The sequence below is a fragment of the Sapajus apella genome, unplaced genomic scaffold (genome assembly GCF_009761245.1).
Source record: "Sapajus apella isolate SASKATOON/1434 unplaced genomic scaffold, GSC_monkey_1.0 scaffold85, whole genome shotgun sequence".
NCBI lineage: Eukaryota > Metazoa > Chordata > Mammalia > Primates > Cebidae > Sapajus > Sapajus apella.
Window position 1 is genome coordinate 586381 of NW_022437025.1, and position 11148 is coordinate 597528.

The 11148-nt window shown below is 58.5% G+C and overlaps 2 protein-coding genes across 3 annotated transcripts in view; one reads left to right on the forward strand and one right to left on the reverse strand.

The window, feature by feature from the left end:
• The window catches only part of PDE6B (phosphodiesterase 6B), a 54888-nt gene extending 46102 nt beyond the window's left edge, over positions 1-8786 (forward strand). The window contains exons 12-21 of one of the 2 annotated variants that reach the window (XM_032253861.1): positions 362-469; positions 726-835; positions 1790-1877; positions 2412-2512; positions 2726-2833; positions 3674-3737; positions 3991-4065; positions 5297-5380; positions 6907-7057; positions 7931-8300. In XM_032253861.1, the coding sequence (XP_032109752.1) occupies positions 362-469; positions 726-835; positions 1790-1877; positions 2412-2512; positions 2726-2833; positions 3674-3737; positions 3991-4065; positions 5297-5380; positions 6907-7057; positions 7931-7992 (951 nt within the window). In that variant the 3' untranslated portion in view covers positions 7993-8300. Of the gene's footprint in view, positions 1-361; positions 470-725; positions 836-1789; positions 1878-2411; positions 2513-2725; positions 2834-3673; positions 3738-3990; positions 4066-5296; positions 5381-6906; positions 7058-7930 lie in introns of both variants that reach the window. The other variant, XM_032253860.1, reaches the window with a different exon arrangement.
• A 2019-nt stretch (positions 8787-10805) lies between these two features.
• ATP5ME (ATP synthase membrane subunit e) overlaps positions 10806-11148 on the reverse strand; it is a 2097-nt gene continuing 1754 nt past the window's right edge. The window contains exon 4 of the mRNA XM_032253864.1: positions 10806-10899. Within this exon, the coding sequence (XP_032109755.1) occupies positions 10874-10899 (26 nt within the window). The 3' untranslated portion in view covers positions 10806-10873. The remainder of the gene's footprint in view (positions 10900-11148) is intronic.

Sequence of the window (11148 nt, forward strand, 5' to 3'; positions counted from 1 at the left end):
TCAGATGGAGGCCGGGCAGTCAGATGGAGGCCGGGCAGTCAGATGGAAGCCAGGCAGTCAGATGGAGGCTGGGCAGTCAGATGGTGGCCGGGCAGCCCCTGAAGGCTGGGGCTGTTCTCAGCTTCTGCCCTGCCCTCCTCCACCCTGTAGGTGCCAATATGGCAGCCCCTATCCAGGAAGGCCAGCGGCGGCCGGTGGGGAACAGTGGGGATGGGGAAGGCCAGGAGTCCAGGAGACAGAGTGTGGGGATGCTGGCACGGGGCAGGCCTTCCACTGGGAAGCCAGCCACACGTGCTGCCCTGGCAGGACTCACACACTTGCTGCCGGCACCTGTGTCCTCTCGTCCTCTTGGCTCCTCTAGGTCCTGGTGCGGTTCCTGTTCTCCATCAGCAAAGGGTACCGGAGAATCACTTACCACAACTGGCGCCACGGCTTCAACGTGGCCCAGACGATGTTCACGCTGCTCATGGTGCGTGGCTGCCAGAAGGATGGGGCTGTGCAGGCCCTCCTGGTGCCAGGGGCAGTGCCCATGCATCCCTGAGGATGAGACGGGGTCCTCCCAGGGCAGAGGGATGGAGGAGGCCAACACCCTCCAACACTGCGCAGCCCCCCAGCCCTGCAGTGGTTGAGGGCCCCCGGGCCAGCTCCTCTGTCCTCCCAGCCCCTCCCTACTCCCCGCCCTGCTGGAGCCGGGACCGGTGAGCAAGGCAGCCCTGTCTCTACAGACGGGCAAACTGAAGAGCTACTACACGGACCTGGAGGCCTTCGCCATGGTGACAGCCGGCCTATGCCATGACATCGATCACCGAGGCACCAACAACCTGTACCAGATGAAGTAGGCGCCGCAGGGCGGGCGTGTGAACTGCCCTGAACCCACTCCCCGTGATAGGGTGCATGAATCGGGCTCCCATAGCAGGCTATGTAGAAAGTGGAGTCCACGGCATCAGCCCTGAACCCACTCTCTGTGATAGGGTGCGTGAACCCGGCTCCCCATAGCAGGTTATGTAGAAAGTGGAGTCCACGGCATCAGCCCTGAATCCACTCCCCGTGATAGGGAGCGTGAACCCGGCTCCCCATAGCAGGCTATGTAGAAAGTGGAGTCCACGGCATCAGCCCTGAACCCACTCCCCGTGATAGGGAGCGTGAACCCGGCTCCCCATAGCAGGTTATGTAGAAAGTGGAGTCCACAGCATCAGCCCTGAACCCACTCTCTGTGATAGGGTGCGTGAACCCGGCTCCCCATAGCAGGCTATGTAGAAAGTGGAGTTCACGCTGGGTGTGGTGGCTCATGCCTGTCATCCAGCACTGTGGGAGGCAGAGACGAGCAGTTTGCTTGAGCCCAGGAGTTCGAGACCAGCCTGGGCAACATAGCAAGATCTCTCCTCTACAAAAACTATTTTGAAAAATAGCTGTGGCTGGGCACGGTGGCTCATGCTGGGAGGCCGAGGCAGGTATATCACCTGCCTGGAGTTGGAGACCATCCTGGCCAACACGGTGAAACCCCATCTCTACTAAAAATACAAAACAGCTAGGCATGGTGGTGAGTGCCTGTAGTCCCAGCTACTCAGGAGGCTGAGGCAGGAGAATTGCTTGAACCCGGGCTATAGAGGTTGCAGTGAACCCAGATCATGCCACTGCACTCCAGCCTGGGTGACACAGACAGCAACACCCTGTCTCAAAAAAAAAAAAGAAAGTGTGGCCCATCTGGAGGGGCTGCAGTGTGCAGGCTAGGCCAGGCCGGGGCAGGTCCCATGGGCCTCACCCCTACCTGCCACTACCTGTGTGACAGGTCCCAGAACCCCTTGGCCAAGCTCCACGGCTCCTCAATTCTGGAGCGGCACCACCTGGAGTTTGGGAAGTTCCTGCTCTCAGAGGAGGTTGGTATCCTCACTCTCAGTTTCTGCTGTGGGCGCTGGGGAGCAGAGTTCTGATGCATGGGTGAGCGCCGGGTGGGTGAGCGCTGGGTGGGTGAGCACTGGGTCAAGGTGGCAGAGAAGGCCCAGGGCTGAGGCTGGGGGCAGGTGCCTCACAGGCCCTGGGAAGGTGTGTGTAGGGCTGGATCCACATCTGGAAAGAACCCCTCCTGGTGGGGGTTGGAAGCCTAGGCCGATGGGGCCTGGGACTGAACAGTGGGAGAATGAGGGGCAGCCAAGCCCCGGGGGCACCCAAGGACCTGGACACTCAGATGCCCCCCTCCGCCCACCCTGGTGGTGACCTCTGAGACCATCTGGGTCCCAAGCCGATGACCTGGGGCAGGAACCATTGGCAAGAGGGCTGGGCACCCTGCAGAGGGGCCGCCCACCTAGGGTGAGGGCATGAAAGGACAGGCAGCCGGGCAGAAGGGGCTGGATCCCTGAGCCCCCTGAGAGGTGGCCGCAGGGCGCCTGACACACTGGGCTCGACCTCCGCAGACCCTGAACATCTACCAGAACTTGAACCGGCGGCAGCATGAGCATGTGATCCACCTGATGGACATTGCCATCATCGCCACGGACCTGGCCCTGTACTTCAAGTGCGCGCCTTCCCGGGAGGGGGCCTGGCGGGCAGGCAGGGAGCCCTGGGACTCCAGCCGACGCGGGGCGGGTCCGACCTGGAGATCGCAGCCCCACACCCTGCAGACCTGGGTGGGGCCCGGTTCTGGCTTAGCTCCTCCCTGCAGACAGGGGCTTGGGGCGGGGTCTCCGCACTTGCTCCCACCTGCCCCTCCCTTGTTCCCTGGGTTCAGGAAGAGGGCGATGTTTCAGAAGATTGTGGATGAGTCCAAGAACTATGAGGACAAGAAGAGCTGGGTGGAGTACCTGTCCCTGGAGACCACCCGGAAGGAGATCGTCATGTGAGGCCAGGTGGAGGGGCCTGGGGGCTGTCCTTTCCCGTTGGGGGCAGAAGGTCCTGGGGGCTGTCCTTCCCCGCTGGGGGCGCAGGGGCCTGGGGGCTGTCCTTCCCCGCTGGGGGCGCAGGGGCCTGGGGGCTGCCCTTCCCCACTAGGATGGGGCAGAGGGGCCTGGGGGCTGCCCTTCCCTGGCCTCACTCAGCCGCTGGTCAGCCCCTCCCCTGAGGCTCTGGAGTGGGACGAGCCATCTCTTGGCAGCTTGTCTAGGACCCTGAAACAAATGCTCCGTCCTTATTTCCCAACTCTGGGGGAGACGGCGCGGAGCTGGGGAGGACACAGGCACCACCTTGGTCTGTCGCCCTTGGCAACAGCTTACTTCATTCTGAGCTTCCGCTTCTTCACCTGCAAAATAGTTACTCACAACCAGCCCCCTCCCCAAGCTGGTCCCAGGGACCCAGTAAGAAAATACATATAAACCAGGCCAGGCCCGGTGACTCACGCCTGTAATCCCAGCACTTTGGGAGGCCGAGGTGGGCAGATGACCTGAGGTCAAGTGTTCGAGACCACCCTGGCCAACATGGTGAAACCGTGTCTCTACTAAAAACACAAAAATTAGCTGGGTGTGGTGGTGGGCACCTGTAATCCCAGCTACTTGGGAGGCTGAGGCAGGAGAATCACTTGAACAGGGGAGGAGGAAGCTGCAGTGAGCTGAGATCATGCCATCACACTTCAGCCTGGGTGACAGAGACTCTGTCTCACAAAAGAAAAAAAAGAAAACACATATAAATCACCTGCCCTCAGAAGGCGCCCATCAGCATTCGAACCTGGTTTGTGTGCCTGCAGGGCCATGATGATGACAGCCTGTGATCTGTCTGCCATCACCAAGCCCTGGGAAGTCCAGAGCAAGGTTAGGACTGGCACAGGGCCCTCCAGACCCAGAGGCAGCGCCTCTCAGCGCGTGGGCTGGGGGAGGGAGCCAGGGGCAAGGGTAGGGTGCTGCAGTGTGCCTGTGCAGCCCAACCGGAGCCCTGCATGGGGGAACCCTGAGGGTCTGGGGCAGAGAAGACCGAGACTCGGAGTCTCACGGGCGGGGTGGGGGGGTGTGCCAGGCCGTCCTCACAGGCACAGAGCTCCAGACAGCTGCCTTCCTGTGCCTCCAGGTTGCACTTCTGGTGGCTGCTGAGTTCTGGGAGCAAGGTGACTTGGAAAGGACAGTCTTGGATCAGCAGCCCATTGTGAGTGCTGCTTCTGGAACCTTCCACCCGACAAGGGCATTAAAGCCCTTTTGGTCCGTGGGAGTCTCCTGTCCTGGATTGGCATCAGGCAGGGAGTTCTGAGGCCCCAGGGTCTTTATCTCACTTTGTGGGGTCATGTGACATGCGTGTGGGTGGCTCAGATCTGGGTACAGCTGTGGCCTGGGTGATGCTTATGCAGAGGTGACGTCGTTGGCACTGGAGGAATCAGGGCCAGTGGCTCATCACCAAGAGCTCCTGGGTCCAGGCAGCTCTGCAGGTGAACCCCGGTGGGGCCATGAGCCATTCCCCAGGAAAGCCCTGGGGAAGGTGTTAGGGCAGAGAACGCATGGGGGGGGCCATCCCAGGCCCATATCATGGACAACGCCAGGGTCCTCAGGTCAGCAGCAGGGCCTGGATATCTGCTGGCAGCAGGGTAGGTGCCAGCAAATGGGAGAGGCAGGAAACCCTGGTCCAGGGGTTGGAGAGGCAGGATAGGGACCAGGGGTTGGAGAGGCAGGATAGGGACCAGGGGTTGGAGAGGCAGGGCTGCCCTAGCCCACGTGGACAGGTGGGCGCTTTGGTTTCTCACACACCTGCTCCGGTGGGGGGGAGGGGCTGTGTGGAGCCTACAGTGGGGAGAGCTTGGGCCAGGTGCAGCCTCAGCAGGAAAGGGGCCCTTGGTTGGTCGGTGAAGCCTGGCAGGGGAAGGACAGGCAGCAGTTTCAACCCCTGGGCCCGGCCTCTAGAGTCCTGCGTGGTTCCTCCTCCCCGGGAGGCTGTCAGGGAACTGACAGATAGCCCAGGGCACCCGGGCTCTGCCACTAGAAATCGCTCCAGAGCACATCCGCATCTGCCCCAGGCGAGGGCACAGCAAGGTCCCGGCCAGCCGAGTGACTGGGCAGTGTAGCTGGACGTGGCTCAGCACCGTGGACAGCGCCATCCCCACCTTCCCCCCAGCTGCAGGCAGCGTCCCTAGAGCCACCAGGAGGCTGCCTTCAGGGGACCACGGGCTGGAGCCAACAGCAGCTGTGGGAAGGAGCTGCCCACGGATCCAGGGGCTGCGGAGCAGCTGGCTGAGGGGAGGGTGCCGGCTTCCCCTCACGAGGGCTGGCGTCTGCCGGGCAGGCTCCGCCCAGGCTGGGCTCCGTCCTTTTCACTCCATGAGTACCTCTGAGAGAAAATTGCAGGTCAGGGCTGGGCACTGTTCTCCCGCCTCCTTTCCTCCCACCAGCCCATGATGGACAGAAACAAGGCGGCCGAGCTCCCCAAGCTGCAGGTGGGCTTCATCGACTTCGTGTGCACTTTCGTGTACAAGGTGCGTGGTTCACAGTGTTCAGCACTGACTGTGGCAGGGCGGCGGGGCACAGGCGAGGGGCAGGGGCTGGACTTGCGTGGACTCACACAGGGGCCCAGCGGCGTCCTCACTGGGGCAGGGACACCTGTGCGGGCTTCATGCCACCCTTGAGTGGGGCAGATGGGGAGGAACATCGGTGACCGAACCCCAACAGACGCCCCAGCCCATCCTCACCCTGCTGCACCCCCCCAAGCTCTGAGCCCTTTCCCAGCCCAGAATGTGCTCGGCTTACCTCCAGGCCCACCCCAGAAGTCTCTCCTCAGTGTCCCCCACCGGGGCCAGCACACCCTGTTCTGGGGTCCCTGACTGCAACACCGTGGGTTCATTTGTTCCATGTCTGTGAACCCTCAAGGCAAGGCTGGGGCTGGTGCTGGCTTTGTGCTGGTGTGCCCGCCTGCACCGTGTCTGTGAGCCCTCGAGGGCGGGGCCTGGGTCTGCCTGTCTCCTCGTGTGCCCTCCCGCCCGCAAGGCGTCTGTGAACCCTTGAGGTGGCTGGGGCTGGCTTTGTGCTGGCGTGCCCGCCTGCACCGCGTCTGTGAACCCTCGAGGGAGTCCTGGGTCTGCCTGTCTGCCTGTGTGCCCACCTGCCAGCATGGTGTCTGTGAACCCTCAAGGCGGGCTGGGTCTGCCTGTCTGCCTTTGCACCTGCCCGCAAAGCACCTGTGAACCCTCGAGGGGGGCCTGGGTCTGCCTGTCTCCTGGTGTGTCCACCCACAACGGCATTTGGAACAGCAGGAGCCACATCCCTGCAGATTTGCCACAGACCCAATGCCCAGACAAGTCTCTGAGGATGCAAGGCGGGCGCTGAGGGGGAGAGTGGGGGGGACAGGGGTCTGACCGTGGGGCCCCCATGTGATGCTCAAGAGAGCCACCCCCCTCTGGCCACTCCCTGTGGTGTTGGAATCCTCACCCCAAGGAAGAGGCCTCAGGTTCCACGCGAAGCCATCCCTGAGTGGGCTGTGCCCCATCCCACCCGACCTGGGCCATCAGTGCTGGGGAGAAGGTAGGGCCAGGGAAGACATTTGGGCCTAAAGTGGCCACAGGTCACGGCCCCCTGCAGGTACCCCCACTGCCTTCCCTACCCTGCCCCACCTCATGTGATGTGCACGTGTGTGGGTGGTGTGCTTGTGTGATGTGTGTGTGGGAGGGACGGGAGAAGGCACTGCAGGGCCTGCTATCCACCTGTGCTCACCACCCTCTGCCGGGGCACCTGCCCCCGCCCCGAGCTCGTTCCTGGGTTCCTCTCCCTGCAACATGGCACTCTCAGCATTCACACCCTCAGGCTCCCGGCTTTGATGTCACCAGCACAAGCCCCAAGCCTTCTCCCTTCATAGAGTTCTGCCCGGAAGGTGCCCTCTCCACGCATTCCCTCCTCCTGCCCAGCAGTTCCCCCTGGAGGGGAAGGGATGAGCTGGGAAAGCACTGTCCCAACCCTCAAGAGCACATGGGGCATGTGGGACATGCAGTGACTTCTCGACCCCCCTCAGGAGTTCTCGCGTTTCCACGAAGAGATCCTGCCCATGTTCGACCGACTGCAGAACAACAGGAAGGAGTGGAAGGCACTGGCTGACGAGTACGAGGCCAAGATGAAGGCTCTGGAGGAGAAGAAGCAGGAGGACAGGGTGGAGGCCAAGAAAGGTCTGGCTCTGTGTGGCCTGCGGGGCAGGGACTTGGTGATGCTCCCAAGGCAACGTGAAAAGACAGGGCGCATAGCAGAGTTAGACTGGAGAAAAGCAGAGCTGCTTTGAAGCAGCCCCAAGGCAGATGCGCCTGGCTCCTCCCGCAGGGCCACACTGTGGGGAGGGGCCGTGGTGCGGGGACAGCAGCTGCTGACTCCACCTCCGTGGTAACCCAGGCAAAAAAACTTCCTCCATTCCTAGCCAGTGAACCCCATTTTTCACTACAGAAGTGATCATGTGTTATGTCCTGCATAAAGGACTCCGTTGTCACAAGTCAGCACACTCCCAAGTTCAAATCCCAAAGGCATCGTGGCCTTGCCATTTGCCACACTTGGCTACCTTAGCTCTGGGGTCTGGCTTGCTATTCTCACTATGCCATGCTCTTCCCACTATCCCACGCTGTTCCCACTATCCCACGCTGTTCCCGCTACCCCACGCTGCTCCCACCACCCCACGCTGCTCCCGCCACCCCACGCTGCTCCCGCCACCCCACGCTGCTCCCGCCACCCCACGCGGTTCCCGCCACCCCACACGGTTCCTGCCACCCCACACGGTTCCCCTACTCCACGCTGTTCCCGCTATCCCATGCTACATAAACAAGGCGACTTCAAGGCTGTGGGAGGCCAGGATGAGTGCAGTCAGCGCACGGTGTCAACAGGGGATAAAGCATTAAGAAAGGCTCAGCCAGGCTAATCGGCTTGGGCTGGCCATAGACCTCAGCACTGTCCTTTCTCCTGCAGGAGTTGGTAGAGGTCACACCAGGCAGGAGGGAAGGAACGGGGCTGGTGTGCACACGTGGTTCCCACTCACCATCTTCTGTCTTCTCTTGCAGTAGGCACAGAAATTTGCAATGGCGGCCCAGCACCCAAGTCTTCAACCTGCTGTATCCTGTGACACCGGTCCTGTGGGACCCAACAGCTTCCTCAGTCTTCACCCACAAGGACTTGGGTTCTAACTGTGGCCGTTTGCTACAAGACGTTAGGAAGCCCAAGAAAATGACTGAGGATCATTTTGGATATTTTAATTTTTTTTTTTTTTTTTGAGATGGAATTTTGCTCTGTTGCCCAGGCTGGAGCGCAGTGGCACAATCTCAGCTCACTGCAACCTCCACCTCCCGGGTTCAAGTGATTCTTGTGCCTCAGCCTCCCGAGTAGCTGGAACTACAGGCGCCTGCCACCATACCCTGCTAATTTTTATATTTTTAGTAGAAGCAGCATTTCACCATGTTGGCCAGGCTGGTCTCGAACTCCTGACCTCAGGCGACCCCCTGCCTCGGCCTCCCAAAGTGCTGGGATTACAGGCATGAGCCACTGCGCCCGGCCTAAATTTTTTTTAAGGTTTGTGTTTTTATAACCTGAAGTCAACTGTGAATAAACAGTGTAGCCCACATTACTCAATAGTTACCACTGGGAGAGCTTTCTTTGAAAAGGGTCGGTGAACTCTGAAATCATTGAGAACACTTGCAGCCACTATTTACATCTGTGTATACTGGTAAACAGATAGACACAGAGATGCTGTTTGGCATCTGGTTTAGGAAAACACACATGCTTAGAAATTAAGAATAAAATAAACAGAAAACAATTTGCCCATTATTTGTGGTAAAGTTACAGCAGAAGCCACACTACTTTTGACCCATCAGAAAATTCTGCCAGAAAGGTTAAGACCAGAGTAGGGCGGTGATCAGACTTAGTGGTCTGAGTGGAAGACATCTGTAATGAATGCCATGCAGAGTGGCTCTGAAGGCTCCAGACGGCACCAGAAGGGCAGGGCCGGGCTGGATGCCGAAGCCGGTGTACCCCCATGATTTAATATTGGTGAGCCTGGAGTAAAGGACAGAGGCAAAGAAGGGACTTCACAGTTGAAATGGGTATTATGTTCAGGATCTCCAACGCATGATGTGAGCTCCAAAGCACTTGCTCCCAACACTAGGTGACACCTGGATGGCGTCACTGGGGTGGGCGTGGGGGAGCAACAGACATGCCCAGCGCATCCATAGGCCTGCAGGAAGGGGATGGTTTTGTTTATTTATTTATTTTTAAAATTTTTGGATGGATTCTCGCTGTCATCCAGGCTGGAGTGCAGTGGCGTGATCTCAGCTCAATGCAACCTCTGCCTCCCAGGTTCAAGCAATTCTCCTGCCTCAATCTCCTGAGTAGCTGGGATTGTAGGCGCCCTTCACCACACCCAGCTAATTTTTAGCAGAAACGGGGTTTCACCATGTCGGCGAGGCTGGTTTAAGAGATCTGCCCACCTCGGCCTCCAAAAGCACTGGGATCACAGGTATGAGTCACCGTGCCCGGCCTTAATTTTCATCTCATTGGTCAGAGACCGCTGGTGTCCAGAGCCTGGGACTGGGATGAGGGGCCCTTAAGAGGTTCTGAGGGACCCTGCAACCAGCCCCTCTGGACCCCACTGCACTGAGCACAGGAGGGACGCCAGGACAGGATGTGAAAGCATCTTGCTCGGCCGGCGAAGTGGCTCACACCTGTAATCCCAGCACTTTGGGAGGCTGAGGCAAGCAGACCATGAGGTCAAGAGATTGAGACCATCCTGGCCAACATGGTGAAACCCTGTCTCTACTTAAAAAAAAAAAAAGAAAAGAAAAGTTAGCTGGATGTGGTGGCGCCCGCCTATAGTCCCAGCTACTCGGGAGGCTGAGGCAGAAGGATCACTTGAACTCAGGAGGTGGAGGGTGCAGTGAGCCGAGACCAGGCCACTGCACTCCAGCCTGGCAACAGAGGGAGACTCCATCTTAAAAAAAAAAAAAGAAAAAAAAAAAAGAAAGCATCTTGCTCACTCAAACCTCACCTTAACCAAATATCCTGAAAAGCTTGTAGGCTGCTTCTCCCTTTGGTCTTACATTTGCAAATGAACTTACCTTACAAACTGAGGCTCAGAAGCCTAGATGATTGCTTAAGGCACATAATTAGAACACAGCAAATTCAATCTATCCATTCAGTCTATCCAATACAAATCACCAGGCCAAGGGTTAGGGTCGTTGGCAAGCTCACAGCCAGAAGGGGTGAGAAGCCCAGAAAGCCTCCTGGGGAGGGAAGCCCTCAGGCACCACAGGCTTCCCTCCTGAACAGCTCCAACAGCATCTACCACAGGCCCCCCTCCTGAACAGCTCCAACAGCACCTACCACAGACCCCCCTCCTGAACAGCTCCAACAGCACCTACCACAGGTCCCCGTCCCTGAACAGAGCTCCAACAGCACTCAGGCCTTGTCCCCAGGAGGTCACATTGCTGGACTTTAGTCTCAGGTCTGAACTGGCCACCTCCTGGGATCAAAGGGAGAATATGTGAAGTGCTAGGCGGGGGCAAGGGTGAGCTTGGAGGACCCAGCTTCCCAACTGTAAGGGCATCAGCCAGTGCCCACCCCTCCCTATCCAGGGGTCGGGGCTGCTGACAGCAGCAGCCTAGAACTCAGAATCAAAACAACCCAGTCCCCATGAGGCCCCCAGCTGACTAACTCCATTATAGACAACCTTTGAGGATCCCTCCCAGATGCCCCAGACAGAACAGGCAGTGGGTGTCTGTCCTTCCCGCTGTGTTTGTATGATGCATTCTGGGTCTGTGATGGGCGACATGGATTAATTCTTTAGAAACCCCCTCCCTGTCTTCCACCCAACATGAACTGGAAGATGGACCAAGCTTGAGTCTAGGAATTGGACAACCAGCGACAGCAAATGAGAAGGAGCTGCAGTATAGTACAACACAGGAAGCTTTATTCTTCAATCTGCTGCTGCTCCAAAGAGAGGCTGGGAGGGTCACTCATTTAAATATGCTGTCTTCTTGGGCTGGAAGGTTAGAAGAAAACCACAAGTTACTACATTCAGGAAACCTAAAAAGTTCACTTCAGCTTCCCAGTTTTTTGTTTTTTGAGACAGAGTCTTGCTCTGTCACCCAGGCTGGAGTGCAATTGTGAGATCTCGACTCACTGCAACCTCTACCTCCCAGATTCAAGCCATTCTCCCGCCTCAGCCTCCTGAGTAGCTGGGATTATATGTACCCGCCATTATGCATGGCTAGGTTTTTTTTTTTTTTTA